General features: G+C 50.6%; 1 protein-coding gene and 1 long non-coding RNA gene across 17 annotated transcripts in view; one reads left to right on the top strand and one right to left on the bottom strand.

Moving 5' to 3' along the window:
* Positions 1-25,228, bottom strand: part of AGAP1 (ArfGAP with GTPase domain, ankyrin repeat and PH domain 1) — a 558,467-nt gene that overhangs the window by 55,000 nt on the left and 478,239 nt on the right. For all 16 annotated transcript variants that reach the window (XR_014829145.1, XM_021075539.2, XM_021075540.2 and 13 more), the window contains 3 exons: positions 20,022-20,176; positions 16,302-16,392; positions 12,768-12,990 (listed from right to left, as the gene is read on the bottom strand). Coding sequence is in view for 15 of the 16 variants with exons in the window: in XM_021075539.2 (XP_020931198.1) it covers positions 12,768-12,990; positions 16,302-16,392; positions 20,022-20,176 (469 nt within the window). In the remaining variant the exon portion in view is untranslated. The remainder of the gene's footprint in view (positions 1-12,767; positions 12,991-16,301; positions 16,393-20,021; positions 20,177-25,228) is intronic.
* On the top strand, positions 1,202-8,104 carry LOC146396223 (uncharacterized). Its single transcript, XR_014829154.1, has 2 exons — positions 1,202-3,916; positions 4,639-8,104. It is a non-coding gene; the product is annotated as an uncharacterized LOC146396223 (long non-coding RNA).

The following is a 25,228-nucleotide window of genomic DNA, read 5'->3' as shown; positions in this document are numbered from 1 at the left end:
TCCGGCTCCTTTCACTTAGGTTCATCCAAGTTGTGGCACATATGGTACTTTATTCTTTTTTGGCATCCGAATAACATTCCACTGTATGGCTGTACCACCTTTTGTTTATCCATTCATTATTCATACATTTTTTTCCTTCTTTTTAAAAAAACATTTACTGGGTATAGTTGTCTTACTATGTTGTGTTAGTTTCAGGTGTACAGCAAAGTGATTCGGCTATACATATACCTATATCCATTCTTTTTTTGGATTCTTTCCCCATATAGGTTATTACAGACTATTGAGTAGAATTCCCTGCTATACAGTAGGTCTTTGTTGGTTATCTATTTTATTTATGGTAAATACATAATTTATTTTCAATTCCAAACTCCTACTCTATCCCTCCCCCCAAGTTTCCCCTTTGGTGACCATAAGATTGTTTGTGAAACCTGTGAGTCTTGTTTCTGTTTTGTAAAGAAGTTTGTTTGTATCATTTTAAAAATCAGATTCCATATATGTTTCGTATGATATTTGTCTTTCTCTGTCTGGCTTCACTTAGTATGATAATCTCTACGTCCATCCATGTTGCTGCAGAGGCATTATGTCATTCTTTTTCATAGCTGAGTAGTATTCCATTGTGTATATGTACCACATCTTTCTTATCCATTCCTCTGTTGATGGATATTTAGATTGCTTCCATGTCTTGGCTATTGTGAATGGTGCTGCTAAGAACACTGGAGTGCATGTATCTTTTCAAATTATGGCTTTCTCCAGATAAATATAAAACACTTTCAAAAAATTTTTATTGAAGCAGAGTTGATATATATCCATTCATCATTTGGTGGACATTTGGTTTGAGTTTCTGGCTAATATGAATAATGCTACTTTGAACACTTATGTACAAATTTTTGTATGGACATATGTTTAATTTCTCTTACTTTGGAGAGGAATGGCTCAGTCATAGGGTAAGTCTATGTTTAACGTTCTGAGGAATTGCCAGATTCTTCCCAAGTGGCTGTGTCACTTAACAGTCCCACCAGCTGTACATGAGGGTTCATATTTCTCTACAACCACACCCACACCTGCTGCTTTCTTTTTCGTGAGGACCATCTTATGCAGCAGTATCTCAATGTGGATTGGCGTGTACTTCTCTAATAAGTAAAGATGTTTGGCATCTTTTCATGTGCTTCTTGGCTACTTACCTACCCCAATTATTTGTGCATTTTCTATTTTTAATTTTTTTTAATTTTATTAACGTATAGTTGATTTATCACCTTGCGTTAATTTCTGCTGTACAGAAAAGTGATTCGGTTATATCTATGTATCATTTTTCATGTTCTTTTCCATGCAGTTCATCAGAGGACACTGAATAGAGTTCCCTGTGCTCTCCTGTAGGACCCTGTTGGTTATCCATCCTGAATATAATAGTTTGCATCTGCTCATCCCAAACTCTCAGTCCATCCGTTTCCCACTCCCCTTCCCCTTGGCACCCACAAGCCTCTTCTCCATGTCTGCTCTGCACATATTTAAACTGAGTTCCCTGTCTTTTATCGCTGAGCTGTACACACTCTTTATACACTCTGCATATTAGATTCTTATTTGATACATAGTTTTCGAATGTTTTCACTCAGTTTTCTTTTTTCTTTTTCTTCTTTTTAGGGCTGCACCTGTGCCATATGGAAATTCCCAGGTGAGGGGTTGAATCAGAGCTGCAGCTGCTGCCTATGCCACAGCCGCAGCCACAGGGGATCCTAGCTACATCTGTGATCCATGCCGCAGCTTGCAGCAATGCCAGATCCTTAATCCAATGAGCGAGGTCAGGGATTGAACTCATATCCTTGTGGATACTAGTTGGCTTCTAAACCCACTGAACCACAACTGGAACTCCTGTTTTTACTTTCTTGATGTCCTCTGAAGCACTGGAATTATTAATTTTGATGGAATTCAATTTACCTATTTTTTCTTCTGTTGCTTGTGTTCTAAGTATCATAAAGATTTACCTCTGTTTTCTTCTAAAAGTTTAAGAGTTTCACTTTTTACATAGAGGTCTTTGATTCATTTGGAGTTAATTTTTGTATCTGGCACAAGATGGAGTCTGACTTCATTCTTGTCCATGTGGATATCCAGTCGTCCCAGCACCACTTATTGAAAGACTACTCTTTTCCCATTGAATTTATCTTGGCGTCTTTGGTGAAAATCAATTATAGATGTATGGGCTTATCTCAGGACTTTCAATTTGATACCACTGACCTATAGGTCTATTCTTATGCCAATACCACAATCCTGAATTACTATTGTTTGGGAGTAAGTTTCAAAATTGGGATATGTGAGTCCTCCAAATTTGTTCTCCTTTTCAAGACTGTTTTGCCTGGCTGAAGGTCTCATGAGTTTCCACCCAAATTGTAGGATCAGGTTGTCTATTTCTGCAAAAACCAACAAACAAAAAAAGCCACTCCACTTTTAATTCTGAAAGGGACTGTGCCAAGTCAAGTCTATGTATCGATTTGGGAAGTACTGCTTATGCAGTCATCCAATCCTTAAACACGGACGTCGTGTCCGTTATTTAGATCTTCTTCAATTTCTTTCAGTGATGCTTTGTGGTTTCCAGTATACAGGTGAAATTTATTCTTAAGTATATTATTCTTTTCTGATGCTACTGTAGATGGAATTGTGCCCCGATTTTGCATTGCCCATTGCTAGTGTGTTAGAAGTACAAGTGAATCCTGTATGTCTAAAGTCTTTCATTAGCTCTAGCAGTTTTTGGTGAATTCCTTTAGATTCTCTATATTCAAGATCATGTCGCCTCCGAACAGAGATAGTTTTACTTCCTCCTTTCTAACTTGAATGCCTTTGGTTTCTTTTTCCGGCCTAATTCCACAGCTTGAAGCGCCAGCACCACAGTGAAGGGACGTGGTGACAGTGGACATCCTGGTCTCGTCCCTGATGTTAGGGAAGCAGCTTTTAGTTCTTCACCAATAGGCTGATGTCAGCTGTGGGTTTTTCACAGATGCCTTTACTAGGCTGAGGAAGTTGTGTTCCTACTTCGCTGAGTGTTTGTATCATGAAGGGGGATGGCATTCTCTCAAACGTATTTTCTGCAGCTCTTGAGATGATTGTCTACTATTTGTCCTTTATTCTCTCAGTGGGGTGTATCATACCGATGGATTTTGGGGCATCGAACCAACCTTGCATTCCTGGAAAAATGACACTTGATCATAGTATATCATTCTCTTGTCCTGGGGTCAGACACAGAGTGTCCTCTGTGAGTTGTTGCACGTGCTGGGGTGGCAGGCTGGATGTGCCAGGCCGCAGCACAGTATGGCAAAGAAAGACGATGGGTACTTGGATCTTAGAAATGAGGAATATAGTTCAGGGACTCCAGGCAGTGTTGCGGGCATTTGTTTATACTGCTTGTTGTAAACCAGAGCTTCTCAAGCTTTAATGTGCATAGGAAACACCCAGAGAGTTACGACAAATTGCTGGGCCCCATCACAGGGATATTGATTGGGTTTGCTTGAGGTGGGGCCCAAGAATGTGCATTTCTAGGTGATGCTGTGGCTTCAACAAACCACTCTACAAATACAAAGGAAAACAAACACGGACCACATCTTCCACACCAGCAGGCCCTCCCTAGCACCTGCGAGGGCCCAGGTCGGCCTGACTATGCTGCCTCTCTCACAGCCAGCAAGCATGTCCCAGGCACAAAGCTGGTTGGGTTTTCCAGATAAAAGGTGCCCAGGAAACGTCATAAACATTATTTTCTTTCAGCATTAAGTCTACATAATTAAGTGGGTGGATTAATAACTAGTTTTATCTTACAAATGAGACAACGCCCCGTTCTTTAAAAACCAAAATCAGGAGTTCCCGTCGTGGGGCAGTGGTTAACGAATCCGACTAGGAACCATGAGGTTGCGGGTTCGGTCCCTGCCCTTGCTCAGTGGGTTAAGGATCCGGCGTTGCCGTGAGCTGTGGTGTAGTTTGCAGACGCGGCTCGGATCCCGCGTTGCTGTGGCTCTGGTGTAGGCCGGTGGCTACAGCTCCAATTAGAACCCCAGCCTGGGAACCTCTATATGCCGCGGGAGCGGCCCAAGAAATAACTAAAAAAAAAAAAAAAAAAAAGACAAAACCCAAATCACAAGATGCTGGCCATGCAACTAGAACTAGAAATCCTCCGGCTGGGCCCCACGTTTCATCATGCAGATAACAAATACGACTGTGAGGCTTTTGGAAATGCAAGCTGAATGTTTTCAACAGACAGTGTTGGGTCAGGGACATGAACAGAGGGAGGTTTAGGTAGGAGAAGGATGTGGTCACGTGAAAAGCTGGGGCTCGAACCCTGGCTGATCTGTCTACTCACGTCTCGGCACTCTTTTCCACAGAAGAGAATTAAGACCTCAGAATCATGGCCGAGTGACTTCAAGGATGAGGTCCGCTGTAGGACTGCCAACTAAAATGAATGATGCTCTCCCATTTTTATTTTAATTTTTTGCTTTTTAGGGTTGCATCTGCAGCATATGTAGGTTCCCAGGCAAGGGGTTGAATCAGAGCTGCAGCTGCCAGCCTACACCACAGCACAGCAATGCGGGATCTGAGCCACATCTGCAACGTATACCACAGCTCACGGCAACGCCGGATCCTTAACCCACTGAGCAAGGTCAGGGATTGAACCTGCGTTCTCATGGACATTAGTCAGATTCATTTCCACTGCGCCATGACGGGAACTCCCTCCTTTTTTTTTTTTTTTTTTAAAATGGCTGCACCAATGGCATATGGAAGTTCCCGGGCCAGGGATTGAATCTGGGTTGCAGCTGCAGCAACAGTGGATCCTTTAATCCACTGCACTGGGCTGGGATTGAACTCTCACCTCTGCAGTGACCTGAGCCGCTGCAGGTGGATTTTGAACCCACGCCGCCACAGCGGGAACTGAATGATGATGCTTTGTTATCCTTAAGTTACCATGAATGCAGCTACTCGATTTTACAAGGGGGAAAGATACTGTAGTTACGCTGTATACGCAATACAATGACACCAATACTATATAAACACACACTAGTGGCTGACAGGAGCATGAGCTGGGGCCAAGGGGAGGAGAGGGAATGGATGCTGGTAAACACAGTGGTACCTCTAGATGTCACGACCGACCATCAGATTTGGCCCATGATGCTGAGCAGAGAAAGGACAGGAGCAGGACCAGGGGTGGGGGTCAGGAGTCAGGTCCTGGGTTCAAGTGATCTGTCCCTCAGTTCCAGGGGGGTCCTGGACAATGGAGTCTAGGACCCCGACTTCACAGTCCTCTCCCATGTGTCATCCCCGCCCTGTCCTGGGATGGCTCCGTGCCCAGGAAAAGCGCCCGGTCCACTGCGCGCTCTGGACACAGGTTTGTTTGCTGCTGTCTCTCCTTCATTATTAGGAAGAAGAGAGCAGGACGTTTCTCAGAAGAGAGAAAGTTTCTGGTGCAAAATGATCAAAACCCCGCTGAGCGAAATGACCCTCTGGAAAATGCTCGCCTGTGGGAGGGATCAAAACAGAGGCAGTTGTTTTGGAGAGAGTATTTATAGGCCCCTGTTTAGAATGTCCCCCACCATCTGCAATTCAAGTCTAACGGCTCGTCTCCGCATCACGTTGCTTTATCTGCGCTCACAAAGGGACACCGGCTCAGAAGTGGTCGGCGCACCTGCAGGAAACTGATGCTGGCGGATGACGCGCCTTTCCAGCCAGCAGTGAAAACACACATCCTTAAAAACACAACATTCCTTGATTGCCTCCACGGCTACATTTCAGAGAGCAAAATGAGAGGGAGCTGCAACCCAAGACAGTCTCCCTGGTCGCAAAGCTGCCTCTCCCAGGACACATTCAGTTTCCTCGGGATCAAATGAAAGACGGGTTTGTGTGTGGCGGGCCGATAGCATAAACCAACAGCGCTATTTTATCCACCGGCTTCAAAGGCAAACGTCGGGTAGAGTTATGCTGCGGAAAGCGGGTCCCCTTTCACCTAACCTTATGGAGAACCTTGTTAAGTCCGCCTTTCTTATAATTAGGGCAAGTCCATTCGGGGCTTAATCGGGGAGCACAGCCAAGGCAAAGATTCCGGCCACGCTCCCTGCCCGCAGTTTACCGGGAGAACTGCTCTACCTGTTGTCAACTGTAATCTATAGGTATTATTTTGGAGGCAGCGTTAGTGCACTTCTCATTTGTACATTTCCCTAATTGGCTTACTCTTGATGGTGGAATATTTCTGATCTGGGTGCCGAGTTCCGGTAAACTCAAGCATATTCATAGCAAGCTGCTAACGAGGGTCGCTGGGGCTCCGTCCGGCTCTCTGCTTCCAAGTTGGCCTGCTCCGAGAAGTCGCTCAAATATCTTACGTCAAATCCAAGGTCCCCAAGCAGCTGTTGGGGTTGCAGAGCCGAGGACGTGTAAACTTTGCTGGCAGTAAATGTCGCTCCCGCACGTGGACGGCACGCCTGCAGACCCAGGGCGTGCCTCGGGGCCGGCCACTGTCCCCCGCACCCGCTCAAGCAGGACACTGTCCCTGCCTGGACCCGGGGCCAGGACGGCGGCCCGCGCCGGTGGCTGGGGCCAGGGCATGCCCGCTGACAGGCGTGCCACGGTGACAGGAATTCACTCTGAGTTGCAATTAGTGGCACTGTCATTTTCGGGGGCTCCTGCCAATTAATTAAGCCTGTCAAACAGAAAAACCACAGCGCTCACATGATAATTTATATTGGAAGAGACGAGCGAGCCTCTCGGAGCACAGCGGCTCCCTCCGCAAACAGGATTCTCCCTCCGAGCACAGAAATGCGCACGAGAAAATAAATACAATAAAACAACAGCACCGCAAAAGGGCGGATTTTGGGGGGCGGGGAGGGCTGGTCTGCTGGCGAAGAAGAAAGTGAGCCTGTCCTTGTTAGAACTGTTAACTCTGATCGCCGGCGTCGAAGACAGGCTGATTAAAACTCCAAACGAGCCCCCAGCTCCCCTGAACCCTCTGCGTCCGTCCGGGGATGATAGAATCAGAGGAGTTTATTCATACCATTAAGCCCCAGAGAACTTAATTGAAAGAAGAGCACAGCCCGGACCTTGACAAGCGGGAGGTCACAGTAATTGCTGCCGGACATATTTAACATTAAGATAATCAGGCCATTAATTACCCTTTGGATCATTAAATCAGCCAGTTGCAAAATGAAATTTCTGCCTCTATTACTCACTTGAGAGACCACAGGGGTGGCCTTTAATTTATCAGCGAGCTTGAGATACAAAGGCTGGGGCTGGGGGAGGGCAGGCGGGGAGGGGGCCGCGCGGTGGCGGCGGCGGTGGCGGCGGCGGGGGCAGGGCATCAATCCGCCATGCTCGGTGATCGTGGCAAATTAACCAGGTAAGATAACCTCCACTTCCAAAGGCAGAAGCCGGGAGTATGTAAATAGATGAGGGGCAGACGGGAGAGCAGCGTCTGCACACCACTTAGCAGGATAATAACGGAAATCATCCTTGACTATCAGTGCTAATTTGGACACTGCCGGTAGCTTGTTATGCGTGTTCTGAGTAGCATTTAATTAATTCAATTGCTTGTTAATGAGGGAAGTGACATGTGGGGAGCAGATGCCACCCAACTGCAGATGGGTTCTGGTCATCACGGCAAAGTCCTTCCCCCCCACCCCACCCCCGTTTCTCCCCCCCGCCCATTTTTTCTTTTCTTTTCTTTCTTTCTTTTTTTTCTTTTCTTCTCTCTCTTTTTTTTTTTTTTTTAGGGAAAGAAAATAGGAAAAGGTGTCAAGCATAGAGGAACATTCAAAAGAGACAAAACACTGACCTCCGCGGGGCCAAGAACTGTTGAAAAATAATAAGATGAGACAGTCCCGGGGCTGCTCGGGTCCACATGTTCCCCGAGGCCACATTTGGATCAGTGCATCTTTATGCCAGAAATTTGAGCCTGAGATTACTATATTGTGATCTTATGATCAAACCTAACGAGACAGAGACGTGGCCAAGTGGTGCTGCTTTTAATATCGCAGAGTGAGCGGTGGGGATCCAATTATTTTCAGTTTGGATACATTTCCCCTTTATCAATATCTCCATGTGCATAAATAAGATGAAAGTGGCGTTTGGAAATCAAAAGGAGAGGGAACTCGTTCCCCAGGCTGACTCGCCCCGCCTGGGAGCGAGCGGCCGGCCCGTCTCTCCCACGCGGGTTTCTGACGTCCGGCCCTCCGTCTTCCTCCCCAAGTGCCACCTTTTTAGAGGTTAAAGACAAGAGGGGAGTGTAGGGCCGCTGACAAGTAACGAATCCCAGAGAAAGGATGCTAAGAGAGGGGAGAGGTCGACTAGGTCAGCAAACTCGGTTCCCTTCCGAGCGGGATCGGAGGAGCCGGGTGACTTCGGTGGGGCTCAGAGCTCTCTCTGGGGCTCTTTCAGCTCGCCACTTTCCTAGACCAAAGTGGCAGGTCTCCCGAGCCACTTTGGAAACAGGCTACCTGCCCTGAAATGCAAAGAGCAGCTGGTCCCTGCAGACCCTCCCGAGGCTAAAGGCCTTGCCTGCCTCGGAGACACAGAGATGGGAGATGCAGTGAGAATGGCGCACCGCCCAGCAGAGTTCAGCTTCCGCCAGGAAGAAGGCGGCCCCTGGAGGGCTCCTGAGCTGCCCTGGTAGGAAATGATTTTCCCTGCAGTCAACCCCAAAAGCTTCTGTGTGGAGGGGGGATAAGAATCAAGAAGAAGGACCTGCCTTAAGTGATGCAGACTGGCCTCGAAAACACCACCACGTGGCCGGCCGACGTGAGGATGCCCGAGGCGGGTCGAGATGGCATCTCCGAGTGCTGGAAACGTCACCCACCGGCACAAGAGGAAGTCTGAGGTTGCTGGAAACTTCACCCACCAGCACAAGAGGAAGTCTGAGGTTGCGGGGCCCCCACCCGCGGACTCGAGGATTCCAACCTGACCCGTCTCCCCTCTCACTCACCCACTCCACAAACACGCACGTGACCGCTTTCGTATCTCTGCCTCCAAGCCGTGTCCTGATCCTGGACCGGGAGTCCTGCCCGGCTGCTCCAGGCTCCGCGTCCAACGCCGCACCATGACGTGTGCAAGGTGCAACACACCAGCTCACGGGCCGGCTGACCTGCGGACAGCCAAGGGCCCCTCCTTAAGCCCCTCGGACCTGGGTCGCCCAGATGTCCACTGTTACTGCCTCTCCCCCAGCTCAGCCCCGCTGACAATCGATATTTTAAGTGTGTGCTTAAATGGTATCAATAGCAATTAGAGCGGAATTCTGATTCCGCCTCAGATGTAGTTAATTGTTACAGCATCGATCGCTACCCGTTCCTTTCTCCAAATTAAACCTCCATTACAGAGGGATGAAGGGCAGCCTTCCCCTCCCGCGACAATAAATTTAATATCGAATGCACGGGGGGGAAAATGGCAGTTGTTGCAGAATCCATCCAAGAGGATTTTTTTTTTCCTTCCTGGGAGTAATTAAAAGATGCTTTTCTTGACTAATGATTCCCCGGTTTAGGAATGGGAAGTCGATACTGCTTTGCCGCCGTCAGCTTCGATTGATCTCAATGCTGCTCAAGTTTGAACGGCAGTTCTCAGGGCAGCTGAGAATCGCTGGAACCAATTACCAGCCGTCCGAAGCTGCCCTAATCAGGGGCGCGGGGACCGCGAGCAGGAGGGCAGACGGCCGGTCAGAGGCCCCGTTCGTTTCCCTAACTCACCCGCAGGTCCGGGAGACGCCAGTGTGGGGTGGTTTGGGATGTTTCTATGGAGACGGATCTGCCTCCTTCTACTTCCTGAGTGTGTATGGTGCGTGTGCACACGTGTGTAGTGTGTGGGTGTGCATGTGTGCACGCATGTGTTGGAGCCATGGAAGAGCACGTTTCTAATTATATTCCACTGTCAGAATGAATCTTCTGAACAAGACAGAATGGACGGGGCTTCTCGGGAAAACAGCTGGGCCCTTTTTCAAAGAATTAGACAGGATATATTGCACTTGGCTTTTCCTCGGATAGAGGTAAAAATTTATTAAAATATTTCTTTTTAGTATTACCTCGGGGCCACATTAGAGAGCCCTCTAGCTGTTTGAGCTGGCACCCCCAGGTTCTGCAGACAGATCCAGGTGGGGTGGACAGAATGGGGGGGGGGGCGGTGTCTTTCCTCATCTAGGGGAAGCCGGGTCCAGATGAGAGATCTTTTCTCGAATCGTAGACTGAATTGGCAATTCTAGCCCAAACCTTGAGTTTTTTTATTTCTATGGGAGGAAGCTGCCGGGGGAGGGGGGGGGGAGCCCAGGAGGTGGCAGGGGGTGTCTGAATTCTTTCTGTGCGGTTACACAGAGCTGTTTCTGAGGGTCTCTGAGGCTTTGCTTCGTTCCTCCAGGACCACAGCCTCCCGCTGGCCTCCGCCCCTGTCTCCATCCATTTCTATGATGCTGCCTTTGGTCCTCTGTGCAGCAGGCGGAACACACACCAACACCCACCCAGACCCAACAGCTCGCCCTGGGCCCACCCCGAGTCGCTGTGAGAACACTGCCCCTGGCTCCCCAGGCCTTTGCTCTGCTGTGGCCTTGACCGTGCCTGCTCCTCACAGCACGACGCAAGGGTCCCGGCTCCCCTGGGCCCTGAGATGGCCGCGTTCGTCTTTGTCTGGGCTGCTCCCCTGCTCCCCCCACACACTCCCCACGCCCCGGGCCTGGAAGTCACCCCACAGTGTAACCTCCAGCTCAGATGACCTTCTCCAGTGGAACTTCCACAGAGCGCAGCAAAGCCCTCAGCCCCCCGGTCCTGGCATCCTCAGGTGGCCCTGGGGACATCACCAATCGCCCGAGACTTATGATCATCTCTCTTCCACGGGAGGTCACTCAATGAGTGTTCGCTGAATTCGTGAAAAACAAAACTCCTGGGAGAGCTACCAAAGGCACAGAGAGGCGCTGAATTCTCAAACACGGGCATCTTCCTCGAGGCGGACGGGATTTAGGCATCCCGAAGTCGCCTCTGGAAAAGCCACGCAACCCCGTCACCCTGGCCATGGGGTTTCACGGCCCTGCCTCCACCTGTGAGAAGGAAACTCGAGTGTCCCCAGCACATAAAACTATGACGCGAATAACACCCCGGGGGCGGGGAAGTGCTCTCCTTGGGGTTTCACTCACTCACACACACACACACACACACACACACACACACGCGTCAGGGCGATGAAACCCCTTTATACACGGGGTCTTCACTTCCGAATGAGATGAAATTAAGAGAAAACATTCACCCGTTAAAAAATCAACCCGCGTCTTTGTTTCTAAGGATTCCAAACGGGTTCTAAGTATGAGAGATGGAAAAACACACTTTTCTAATTCACAATGTTAAAAAATAGTATATATGCCCCTTTTATATGCAAACAGTGAAATGAAGTTAATCTTCTCCCAGCCTATCTCCATGTTTCCCGCACCCACCCACCCAACTCAACCCACTTGCTCATCACTTTTCCTTCTCAGACCTAAACAAGGAAACGTGATGTATGAAAAAGCATATTAAAACATTAAAAACGCGTGAAAACACGAAATCACTCTTTTCGGAATGTGCCTTGCTGATGACCCAGTGGATGTGGCCACATCAGGGTTAAACCCAAGCGGAAAAATCTGAAACGGGCACCATTTCCTCCGTTTGTAAGAGAGCTGCCCGCAGGTACATTTCACGAAAGAACTTGCGTGGACGGAGCGCGCACTGCCCACCTGTGCGGACTTTACACCGACCCCTCCTGCTTTTTCACCCCCTCGCCTCCTCCTCCCCACAGGGCGCCCAGGAGGAAGAGCAGGGAGTAACGTCAGCTTCATTCCCTAAAGCGAACCGAAGGGGGCACCGCAAATTCATTTTTCCGTGTCGAGATAGAGCCCACGGACCTCCCACGTGAAAACTGCTTCGCGGTAGGATCGATGCCTCACCCCTCGCCCGCGGCCCCACCACCGACAGATGCCGGGGATACTGGTGCTGTCTGGTCGTCAGCCCAACAGACCAGCGCTGGCGACGGCAGACCTCTCCTCCCGCTTCACCTCTGCGCACACCTGAGACGCCAAGCCCACCCTCCACCCCTGCCTCAGAGGCGCGGGTGCAGCCCCTGTGCCCCCCAGGATGCCACGGAGACGGGACGGTCCAGTCGGCCTCTGCGATGGAGGCTCTCTCAGAACTCGTGCCATTTTATCACCTCTTAGGCACATTAAATATGCATGTGTACTCAAAGACGGCTTCTAATTGCTGTAAATGAAATACGAGAAATGAAACGGCCTCAAAATAAATGTGGTTTTTTACGCGGGGTAACAGCGAACATTAATGAGGAGCCACCATCCGTTCTGCCGTACTTGGCTGATTGCACGGTTAGAAATACAGTTCAGAAAATAAAACATACGTGGTTACGAGAAGCTCACTTAGTGGGGGTGGGGTGCGGAAGGGGAACCAATTGAGCAGAGGCTTGTGAAAGCCGTAAGAAGAGCAAAATTAAAGAATCAAAAATTCATAATGAGTGTTAACAGCACAGCGTATGCCGATTAGAAATGTATTAATTAAAGTGATATATTCATAAGGTTAGCAGCCTAACACACTTCTAAGAGAGGGAGAGGAATCCCCAAAGTGAAAAAACAAACATAAAAAATTAAGGAGTCTGAATCGTCCACATCTGCCAAAGACCAATTTCAAAGACAGACGTTGCCGTGTTGGGTGAATCAGCATGCCTGTGGGTGGCTGTCACCCAGGGTCACTTCGGGCTGCTGAGCCGCTTGCAGACGCCTCCCTCCCACGTGCCCGTGTCCCTACCTCGTGGAGTCCAGCGAGGGCTTGGGCCGCCCCTGGCTGCTCTCCTCCCAGACACTGTTGGCCAGCTCGTTCCCGATGGACGACATCACCTTGATGAGCTCGATGGGCCAGTCGTCGAGGTCCAGAGATCGGACTCGAGAAAGGTGGGTGCCGAGATTCCGGTGGATCCCTGAGCACTCGATGCACATGAGGGCTCCCAAGTTCAAACTGGCCCAGTTGGGGTCTGCGGGAAGAGGAACAGGCGCCATGTGCAATCGGACCTTCGTCCCTCATCCCAGCGCCCTTAGCCCTCGGGAACAAAAGGGCCCGTCAGACTTCCCATCCAGCAGTCCTTCCCCGGGATAACAGGGCTCGAAACCGCTCCCTGGCCAGCACTTGGAGCTGGTTCAGGCATCCCCAAAGACCTGATACGTTGGTGGCCACTTTTGAGTATCTGGCTTTAGCCGAAGCTTTGGCGTTTTCTACACAATAAACAATTGGAAGCACTGCTTTGGATGGAAAGATGCGCCTTCTGATACGTCAACAGCAGCATTTTCCCCGGAAAGGGCAGACACCCACGGAAAAAAAATCAGGCAGGACTTGGCGTCCATGGTGGATGTCTGCTGATGGAGGGGGAGAGGAGGTGTGCTGAGGGGCAGCTGGCTCACTCCCAAACCGCAGTGTCCCTCACAGCCACCTCTGCAACCACGGGCACATCAACGTTGGCTGTGACACGGTGGGCATGTTCGCAAATTTCAGAGGTGGACAAAGGCGCACTACAAGGAAAAAACGTGGCTTTCAGGGATCTTACTCAAGGGTAGCCACCAAAGCAACTCCCATGCCTCCATCCTTCGCTGCTGGCAAGATGGCGGCCATGGTCCTTTGGTTAGGTTACATCCTGGCATAATCAACCCCGGTTGGCGAAATCAATCATAATGGGTTCTGGCTGTGACACTGCACCAAGGCCACGGAGCTGAGTTCAGAGAACAGCTTGGGGACCCCTGGGCCAGATCCCTCCCTGTGTGGAATGGGCTGACATCCTGAGAAGACTGAGGACTCAGGCCCAGGGCTGGCTTCATGCTAGGATCACCAGCTGATGCGCAAAGATGAGGCTGACCTTGCCAGGCAAGGGCTCTCGCCACCGACTGAAGCAAATAAGGCTCCTACCATCCAGGAATAATCAAGAGCTCCTCCAGGGACACTGAAGAGTCAACAAAAAGCCAAGAGGCTGACATCATATTTATTTGGAAGCATTCTATAAATGGCAAATGACCAGGAGGGGCCTGATGCTACCTCAGCAGCAATGAGCCCGTCATTTATTTCATATTTAATACAAAGGGGGGAAGGTGGTGATTGAGACCGTGTGGGGACCCACAAGAAGGGTCTGTGACTTCAGAGATGATGTGGTTGGGAAGAGGAAACACCCCAACAACCAAACAACAACACAAAACGCCTTTGCCAGTGTGTCAGTCCCACACCTGTGGCCTCGGCCCCTTGACTTCCCCTTGACCGCTGAGAAAACACAGCAGGGAGCCCAACCCCGCGCTCAGAAACTTCTCTTGACATTACACCTGGGCACACGCGGCACAGCTGGTGGGGCACAGAGTCTTCCCTTTAAAGGAACCTTTAGCTGATGGTGGAACAACTGCAGTCCTTTCTCCTCACAGAGGTTCTGATATTTCTCAGACCCCGTGTTTTAAAAACTTTTTGACAAAAACACACTTCCAATGACGGCTTCTCTCTTCTAACTAACTTCCTTTCAGGACACATTTTGAGAGTAAAACTTAAAAACGCAACAAAAGAAGACGCTTTTAAGCAGTCTGTCAAGACACCTGAAAAGGAGACCCCGTCTCTGGCCTGGAGGCCACAGACCCGGCCTCGCTGTCTCTCCCCTTCCTGCCCACTCAACGCGTGGTCCCTCCCAGGTGGCTCTTCCCTTCCCCTTTATCTGTGACAAACCTAAGTTCTTCCTGCTTCGGTCATCAAGTTCCTACCTGGCCAGCTTCCTACCTGAGCAGCACCTGCTCTTCTTTTCCTGAGCAAATCAGAGGCACTCGGCTGCACCTGCTGCCGCTCTCCTGCCCCACAAGGACCCCGCACCTGCTCCCATCCTGCCTGCTGCCTGCACGATGTCTGCTTTGAGCCACCGTGCGTCCCCAAGGGTCCTTCTCCACGGCCCTGGGCCTTGTGGCCGCTAAGTCCAGGCCTCGCCCACGGGGCTGGGGGCTCTAGGACCCCCTGGCACCTGGTGCCAGAACCTTTTATCTGGTTTCAACTGGACTTGCGTCTCCTCAAGACACACCTCGACACAACCAAAAAACATGAGTGCAAAGACTTCACTGAATGTGCCCAGCACTGTGCCAGGGCTGAGAGGTGAAGAATCAAAACTAAGCCCTTCACCCCGTGTTCACTCAGCACTGTTTACAAAAAGTTTAGAAAAGCCAAGACGGGGAAAGAACCTAAGTGTCCATCCACAGAGGAATGGGTAAAGCAGACGAGATCCAAACACACAATGGAATACGACTCAGCCAGAAAAAAGAATGAACTGCAGCTACATGGATGCAACTCGAGATGATCGTACGAAGTACAATAAGTCAGAGAAAGACAAACATCCTAGGATATCACTTACCTGTGGAATCTCATAAGCAACGATACGAAAGAGCTTATTTGCAAAACAGAAACAGACTCGCAGATTTTGAAACCAATCCTAGGGTCACCAGAGGGGAAAAAGTTGGGGGAAGGGAGGAATGAGGAGCTTGGGGTTCATATATACACACTACCGTACACCAAACAGGTAACTAACAAGGACGTCCTGTATTGCGTAGAGACCTAGAGAGTCAATATTCTGTAATAACCTACATGGGAGAAGCATCTGAAAAAGAACGGCTATATGTATAGGCAGAAACGTAATGATTCACTTTGCTGTACACCTGAAACTAGCGCAACGCTGTAAGAGAGACAACTATGCTCCAATGAAATGTTAAAAAGTCCTTATGCTCGAGAATATGACTCTAGGAGTTTCTCACGGGGAACATGGCATTACGCCCTGGACGACGGAAAGCGTGGAGCGGAGCTGGGCTGCTCGAGGCACGAGGCATAATTAGGAAGTCTGCCCGTCCCATCAAAGGCCTTTGTGTGTCGTGAATTGAAGGTAAAAGAAAAAGATACCATCTGAGAGCAAAATCTAGAATCTATGCTTCTCGACATCTCTGGGCTCGACTTCACCAGCGGTACTCTGTTTTTATGGAAAAAGCAAACACACATGATCACAGACCAAGCCAGAGGTTGCTCTCTGGATGCGGCTCAGAATCTGGGCCCCCGGGGTGTGACCGAGGCTCCTGGGGACCTGAGGCACACGGAAGACTGACGGTGCCATCAGAGAGGCGGTGAAGGGCCCTGGGTTAAAAAAACGTCCAAGCAAAAATACTCCAATTCCTTTAAAGCCATGAAATCACACGCCAAATGACAGATGTGGGTTCGCTGCCAGGCGGGCTCGGCCAGCCCAGCCCACCTCCCTCTGCCCGGGCCAAGTCCCCCTTCCCCGGGCACACTTACTCTGGGTCTCGCAGTCCACACAGTGGGAATTCCCGCGGATGTTCCGTATCGACTGCAAGGCCATGGCCTCGCTCTGGCTGGTCAGTCGGGACTGGACATATGGGAAGACACACAAATGCAAGATATGAGACCCCGGAGAGACCCCAACACCCATGAGCATCAAAGGGTGACGAGCAAATACAGAGCAGGGCAACTTCACGAAGGCCCTCCTCCTCGGGTGTCTGGACCAAGGCCCAGCTGATGGGGACAAAGCCCATGGTTTTGTTTTTGTTTTTCTTTTCAGGGCCGCACCTTCAGTAGATGGAGGTTCCCAGGCTAGGGGTTGCATCAGAGCTGCAGGTGCTGGCCTACGCCACAGCCACTCCGATCCTTAACCCACTGAGCAAGGCCAGGGATCGAACCAGCAACCTCAAGGTTCCTAGGTGAATTCGTTTCCACTGCGCCATGATGGGAACTCCGAATCCCAGGTTAAGATATGTCAGATGGGGGACTCGGCGCCCTAAGACACTGCCCACCCCCACTTCATGCCTTGGAGAGTCACTTCTCATCCCAGACTCTGCTGGTGTTGTTATAGCAACAAGGCCACATGCCATGTGGAGGCAGGGAGGACTCGGAGTGTGTTTCAGTGTGTACTTAAGCATCTCTAAGTGAGTTTGAACAAAAAATAACAGAGGAAAAGAACAACATGAAAAATTATAAACACTCAGTTAAGTTTTATCAGCATTTTGATTTCTATTCTTCTAGCCTTTTTAAAAAGCACATCTATACACAGATGTACTTAAAACCAGCCAGCACAATACACACTGCCTTACAATCTACCCTGTAGCTTTTTACTTTTAATTTAATTTAATTTAATTTTTGGTTGTGTCATCGGCATGTGGAAGTTTCTGGGCCAGGGATCGAACCTGTGCCACAGCAGTGATCTGAGCCACTGCAGTGACAATGCAGGATCCTTAACTTGCTGCAGCACCAAGGAACACCCCTTTTTGCCTTTTAGACGTGCTGTCATCTCTTAATGCCATCATAGTCTCTAGAACCATCCTTTTAAATGGCTGCATAATATTCCACGTAGGAAGACTCATTTATGAAGGTGTTTTTTGATGGATATCTAGGTTGCTCCCAATTTTTCTCTACTCTCAACAGTGCTCTGAAGGGTAGGCTTGCCGTTTACTAAGGATGAATTCTTCAAAATGGAGGTGCCAAGCAAAAGGACACACACGGTTTTGAGGCTTGTGTGTGAAATGGTTAAAGCCAAATAAATCCCAGAGGACACTTAGAATAAACTTGATTTTTGTGTCACAATTATTCATCAATTGAACCATCTTATGGCAAATTGTCTGATGTGAAACAATTGATAGCTTACTACTTAATCATCAACTATAATTTATTAAATGCTACTGTCTGATTAGCATCATGCATCACTGGGAGTTTATTCCCGTTGGTTAGATGCCTAAGCATTCAAGGTGTGTCTATGTGTATTGGCATCTGGAGTGTGTGTGTGTCTATGGACACACACAGGGGTGTGCTGGCAGCCTCTGTCACCCCTATAATCTCTACAGCACACGCATGGATATGCTTGTCTAGAGTTGCTGCCAACCCCCGACTTACCCACGGGCTGTACTCCCCCCCCGCCAGCTCTTTCTTGTGGGTATTATCTCTGCGCTGTACACTTTCACACCTGTTTAGCAAGCGCCCAAGGCAAACAGGTGCACGTTCTCCTGGGGAACCCGGGCTGAGAGGGTATGTGCCCAGCGAGAGAATGGGGGCGGCATTTTAAGGCTGGTGTCTGCCTTGGGCTCAGAGGTGATGCTGTTTCAGAGGTGAGCTGGGAGGCGTCCGGCAAGGGTGTGGAGCAGACGTGGCCAACGCCGTCCCACGCCTTCCTGAATCCCACCCCGAGACAGGAATGCAGAGTCCAGCTGAGATACGGGATTTCAGGCATCCCTCAGGGGATGCGTCTGTTCAGCCACGCGGCCCTCCCCCCGATCTGTCGTGAAACCAAGGGCCCGAGTTTTGTGGGTGACACGAGAACTCGGGCCCACTGACAGCCAGCCCGGAAGCACCCTGAGTTTGCCTCAGAAGCCACCTCTGCAGTTGTGACTCAGTAAAGCCTAGGCGCTCAGAAGCACAAGGCCCCGATTCTCCCTGCTGTGGGTATAAAGCATCTTTTCAAAAGAGAAGCAAATTACATTATAATAATGACCACGGTCTGGTTTACCCTGGCTGAAGAGGGTAATAAAATAAGACGCTCCATCTTTCTGAAAGACAGACTCCCCCTTCTTCATGACAATGCCGACATAAACCATCGGCACAAATTTCTTTAAATGGTGATAAATGAAACTGCAGGTCGGGAGGCAATGTCCTTTCCTCTCGGTTTCCCAGTTGTTCATCGTCGGAAAAATCACAACGCTCTCCAAGACTTGAAAGGGTCTCAGAGAAGGAGTTAAAAAAAAATCCGAGCATTAAAATAACGATTTGGAGGCGTTCACGTCATGGCTCAGTGGTTAATGAACCCGACTAGCATCCATGAGGATGCGGGTTCGATCCCTGGCCTTGCTCAGGGGGTTAAGGACCCCGCGTTGCCTTGAGCTGTGGTGTAGGTCGCAGATGCGGCTTGGATCCTGCGTTGCTGTGGCTGTGGTGTAGGCTGGCGGCTACAGCTCCAATTAGACCCCTAGCCTGGGAACCGCCATAAGCCGTGGGTGCGGCCCTAGAAAAAGACAAAAAAAAAAAAAAAAAAAAAAAGATTTTGAAGGAATCTGATAGGAAAAGGGATACGAGAAAAATGATTTCGTAGAAGGAATATTACTGGGCAGTAATTTAGAAAATGCAGGTCAAAGTCTTTTTTTCTTGGCTAAACAAATGCAAATGAATTTAACTGAATAAAGCACACAATAGGCCTTACCAAAACAGTTTAGAAGACGGATGTTTTATCTTCCCTAAACCCCCCTGCAGCTCCCGTACATGCAGCTTTTTTCATTGCGGCCTGTACCCAGAGTCCGTTTCCTAACTTGACATGGATTTGAATTTGGGGCGCTTATGAGAGCGGAACTGTTCCTCTTTTAAAGTCTGCACCTGTTTTCCCGAGTGTGTTCTGCCCACAACAAAAAGCAACATGGCCATACAAGCCACAAGCGTCCACAAGAGTCCATCATGTACAGTAACGGGATGCTTCACATTTGAGAGGAGCGGAGACAGGCTGTGGTTGCCGAGGGGGAGGGGGAAGGGGAGGGAGTGGGATGGACGGGGGGTTTGGGGTGAGTAGATGCAAACTCTTCCATTTAGAATGCATAAGCAATGAGGTCCTGCTGCACAGCACCGGGGACTCTATCCAGTCTCTTACGGGAGAACGTGATAGAAGCTAATATGAGAAAGAGAACGTGTATATATGTATACAACAGGGTCACTTGGCAGTACAGCAGAAACTGAACATTGTAAATCAACTATGATAAAAAATAAAAAAATACCTAAAATGGGCTCCCCTGCCCTCTGAACATGGTTAGGCTAGGATACTGATTCGTGGCGCAGGATACATATGGACACATGGTTTTGGAAATCTTTTCAATTATTCAGCTTTCTGCCCAGGAAGAGCCAGTGTCTGCCCATCACACGCCTCACAGGGCACTCTCCCCTTTCCGGCCATGTCCCTTTTGGGATCAGGGGCTCCTGCTTTTGGAGGGGGCACGGGCGGTGGGATGGGGAGGCTGCTCCGGGTCTTACCTTATTCTTGCTGCTCTCGCACGACTGTAAGCTGGCGAGAATCTGGCTCTCGATGGCCTGGACCCACGCGTCCCGCTCCTCATATGTGGTGGCTTCAAAGTGCCACGTCTGGCCAGTGAGGGACACAATGATAAACTCAAAGTTTTCTTCTTGTTCTGAAACACAGAGTGGTGGGGATGAAGAGTTGAGCTTTCATGAGATCCCGGCCCCTCTGCCAAGTCCACAGTCATGAAAGTGCCTTTGGGTTCAATCGCGCCTGCACGGGGCCGCAGCGCACACAGGACCTGCCGCCCTGCAGAGGAGATCTGAATCCGCAGACCTCCAGACACTCCAGCTTTGGCTCCTGAAGCCAGCGTGGCTTAGCTTGGTTTCAATCAATGCTCAGGGGATGAGGAAAAAGGAAAATCAGTGTGACCGCAGGGTCCCTGTGCTGGGTGCAGGCAAGCAACTTGCGGACGTGATGCTGCAAAGTCATTGCCGGCTGCTGATATTTACAGGGGGATGAAAATTACGTGAATCCTGCTCATCTCAGGGTGCAATTTAATGTCTTCCTAAGCACCTGTGCGCCAATCCACAGCAAAGAGGGAGGCCTGAGGGCGTCTGCCCTTGCAGGGCAGAAGACCCGTCTCAGCGGGAAAGGCTTCAGCTCCAGGCCTCTAGCCTGGGGGGTGCGGGTGCCTGGAATTCCAGTGGATCTGAAGGGGCCCTCGCGTTCACATCTTTTGCCTCACTTGCCATGATGGAGTTTGGATGAGTGGTTCCCCCCACCCTTAAAATGGGGGAAAGCCACCTTTTCGCTGCGTTTTCCACTGGCTACAGCAGGCGTGCTAACTCAGGGCCACATGGGCTACAGGACACCCTCCTCCAACTGACCTTTGTCCTCCGTTCTCATCTGCCCCCCTGACTCTGCCACGAAACAAAATGGAGAGGAGGTGCCACGAGCAGGGGCCAGCGACCGATGGCAGATGAGGAGTCTGGAGCAGGACTGCTTCTGCCGTATCTCACGAGTGATTCGTGGTTTCCCATCCCTGGTTGCTGGACTGGCAGCAACACGATCCCCGGGCGGGCGAGCACCTGCTCTTAATAACCCGACTAACCTGGAGGCCCACCTGGACCCCTGCTGCTTTCATTAATGACCCCTGTCACCCCACGCGGCCATGCCACCTGCATCCGCACAAGCCTTCAGCTTCCACACTCTTGGATCCTCTAGCCTGTGTCCGCAGCACCCCTCATGGCCCCGACCTCTGCCCCCGACCTCCGCCCCTCTCCCAAGGCTCTGTGGCACTGCCACCCCTTGGTCCTCGGAGACAAGGGCGGTCCCTCAGGTCATCCCTGAAGAGAATGCAACCATGTCCAGCACCCTCGCCTCCTCCTCTGCAGTCTCAGAAGAGAAGCAGCTTCCTCGACTGTGGGGTCAGGTGGGAGGGTCTCTCGGCCAGTGATCTCGGGCGGGTGGGGAGAGATGCCTGCGTTTTTGTCAACACCCAACCAGGTCCTGGAAGTCGCTTCCCTGAACCAACATGGACGGCCCTGGAAAAAGGGCCACGCCAGTCAGCTTTTCGGGACCTCTTTCTGCGCTCGGCTAACAACAGCATCATGGTCTATGCACAACTGGCATCGCGAAAATGAATTCATTCTAAAAGAGTTCAACCGGCGGGTGGGATGGGCCTCGATCTGGGGAACTTGCTCTGCACAGCGGCTGAAGGCGGGTCAGGGCCCCTCCCATAAGCCGCCCAGCCTCACGCAAGGCAACGTTTCTCCAACACAAGGGTCCACGGCTCCCACCAGCTTCTCTCTTCCTGCCCCCCTCACCGGCCTTTTCCTTTTTAGGGCTGCACCTGCAGCACATGGAAGTTCCCGGGCTGGGGGTCGACTTGGAGCTGCAGCTGTAGCCTATGCCACAGCCATGCCAGATCTGAGCTCTGTCTGTGACCTACACCTCGCAGCTGCAGCAATGCCGGGTCCCTAACCCACTGAGAGAGGCCAGAGATTGAACCTGCGTCCTCCCATAGACAACATCAGGTCTTTCACCCGTTGGGTCACAATGGGAACTCCTCATCAGCTTCTCAAAGGCCTGGGCCTCTCCCTGCAGGTGTCAAAAGCTCCTGAGAAGAGGGTGCACTGTGGGCTGTGGAGGGGCTTCCCCTGGAGTGGACCCAGGAGCTGAGGGACGAGGCTGAGCGAGATGGTGCGCAAAGCGGGAGAGCAGAGGCTGGGGGCACCCTGAGACCTGAGCCGGGGAGGAAGCCTCCTGCCCGCCCACCTTGGGCTGTGTGAGCGCCCAGGCTCTCCCAGGAACCTCGCTGATGCCTGACCTCTCTGCAGAGTTATGACGTGAACTGACAAAGAGGGAGAGTCCTCAGAACTTGACCCCAACCTCTGGTTCTAGAGTCAGAGAACAAACCCCCCTGCTGTGGAGAGGGGAGGTCAGGGGGTGAGTGGGGGGGGGGCTCTGCCCACCCCTACCAATGCCCTCGGATACGTGGGATTTTCATTTTAAACATTAGATCTGCCTTTCAAATAGGTCTTCCCATGGCTGATGTGCAATTTATACCCACAGTTACTGCGGAGCCATGACCTCGCGAGCTGACTTTTTAAAGGTCCAGCTTCTTGATCCATATGGGCTTTTATGCTCTGATTCTATGAATTACAGGCTTTTCCACAGGGATGCTTTCGCAACAGTGCTCCATATTCATCTATTTTCCGGCAAAACTACCCTGGTGAACAGACAGGGCAAAACGGAATTTCATAAGTCGCAGTGAGGCCACAAGGAGAACTTGGTAATTCACAGGTAGAATGTGGCCACCGTCAATCAGGAGCTTCTGAACAGGCTCATGCTTTTTTTAATCTGTGAAGCTCACATGCCTGGACAAAAGCTCCCTCAGATCGGGCTCTACCGGGTCTTTCAGGAATAAAAATGACAGGCGTTCATGTCCCAGTTAACTTTCTGCACAACTGGTCTGCCCCAAAGCGTTCCTGTTCAAATTTCCAGCCAGAATCCTGAGCCACATCCACTGAACCACAGGGAGAGGGGTGACCTTGCTCGGCGGCGATGCGGGGCGCAGGCACGCGGCCCTCGGCCCCTCCCCCGCTGCTGGGTACCACGCTGGGTGCAAGAGTTCCAAGCATGCAGGAGGCAGTCTGTGCTCCTGCTGTCTCTGTGGGACGAGGACGGGTCCACACACACACCCAGATGATTAAACACAAAGCAGTGACAACAGCACCGGAGGTCGGTGGCACAGGAACACATGTGTTTCTGTCTCATTCCACACCGTGGTGGTTACCGCGCATCCTCTGCCGAAACACTCCCAATGCCTCCGGCAAAGACCAAACCTCCCAATTAGGTCACTCAAGTACAGGGTGGCTCTGCCCTGTGACTTACGGGAACGAAGTTCACCTGGGCACGCGGAAGCACGCACCAGATCATCTCCTGCACATTTCCACACGTCTTCTCTCCCAGCAGTATCTCGTCCACGGCTTCTCAATCACCTGAACCGACAGTTCCATCACTTTTCTCCTCCTTCTCCGTCTGCTGGACACGCGCTCCGTTTTTCTAAGTCACTAAACGTTTCTGTCTCTACGCTTTCAGTAGATTCTCTTTCCCACAGAGGAATCAGCCAACTTTTGTTTTTGTTTGTCTGTTTAGGGCTGCACCCTGAGCATATGGAAGCTCCCAGGCTAAGGGGTGAATCAGAGCTGCAGCTGCCGACCTACACCACAGCCACGGCAGCAAGGGATCCGAGTCGCATCTGTAACCGACACCAGAGCTCATGGCAACGCCGGATCCTTAACCCACCAAGAGGGGCCAAGGATCGAACCCTCATCCTCACGGATACTAGTTGGGCTCTTAACCTGCTGAGCCACGATGGAAACTCCAGATCAGCCAACTTTTGGATGCCACTCCCTTGAGGGGTTCAAGCCCATGTTGTGTGGCCTTTTCAGAGAAAGCCTGCAGGAAATGCAGCAACTCAGAAAAGACTTTCAACTCTGACGGCACCTAAGACGGCTCTCAGGAGTTCCCACTGTGGCACAGTGGGTTAAGAACCTGACTGCAGTGTCTTGGGTCTCTGCGGCAGCACAGGTTCAATGCCCGGCCCTGAGCAGTGGATTAAAGGATCTGATGTTGCCAAAGCTATGGTGTAGGTCACAGCTGTGGCTCGGGTGCAATCCCTGGCCCAGGAACTTCCCTATGCGGCAGGTTCAGCCATACAAATAAATAAATAAATAAACAAATAAGTAAATAAGATGCCTCCCAAATCCTTTGCAACTAGAGAGCTTTGAGCAGCTGTCAGGAATATCATGTTTAGGATCCCAAGGCTGGTTCCAGGCTCTTGGAGAATGAGTGCTATGATCGACTCACGACACCTGCCCCAGATTACAGAGGGTGCATGTGTATGCCTGCCATCTACTTACCACGCTCAACTAGAGTTCTTTCTAGCTATTATGTATCTATTTAAAATTTTTCTGGAGTTCCTGTCCTGGCGCAGTGGTAAACGAATCCGACTAGGAACCATGAGGTTGTGGGTTCGGTCCCTGCCTTTGCTCAGTGGGTTAACGATCCGGCGTTGCCGTGAGCTGTGGTGTAGGTTGCAGACACGGTTCGGATCCAGCGTTGCTGTGGCTCTGGTGTAGGCCGGTGACTGCAGCTCTGATTCAACCCCTAGCCTGGGAACCTCTATATGCCGCTGGAGTGGCCCAAGAAATAGCAAAAAGACAAAAAAAAAAAAAAAAGAAAAATTTTCTGTGAGTTCCCTTCGTGGCTCAGCGGTTAATGAACCCAACTAGTATCCATGAGGATGTGGGCTGCATCCCTGGCCTCACTCAGTGGGTTAAGGATCTGGCGTTGCTCTGCGCTGCGGTGTAGGTTGCAGACGAGGCTTGGATCCCGCATTGCTGTGGCTGTAGTGTAGGCCGGCGGCTGCAGCTCCAATTCAACACCTAGCCTGGGAACCTCCACGTGCCAGGGGTGCAGCCCTAAAAAAGCAAAAAAATCCCCAAAAAACAAAAAAAAAAAACAAAACAAAACTTTTTTTTTCCTGGATGCATCCATGGCACGCAGAAGTTCCTGGGCCAGGGATCCACCCCCTGCTTCACAGCAGCGACCTGGGCCACAGCACTGACAATGCTGGATCCTTAACTGCTGGGCCACCAGCGAATTCTTCTTTCCAGCTTTTTTTCCTTTCTTTTTTCTTTTTATGGCTGCACCC

This window comes from Sus scrofa, chromosome 15, assembly GCF_054392235.1.
Source record: "Sus scrofa isolate SSC_HxYL_T2T_F1_AM1 chromosome 15, Sscrofa_HxYL_maternal_Yorkshire_Landrace_v2.0, whole genome shotgun sequence".
Classification (NCBI taxonomy): Eukaryota; Metazoa; Chordata; class Mammalia; order Artiodactyla; family Suidae; genus Sus; species Sus scrofa.
This window is presented reverse-complemented; position numbering and strand designations above follow the sequence as displayed.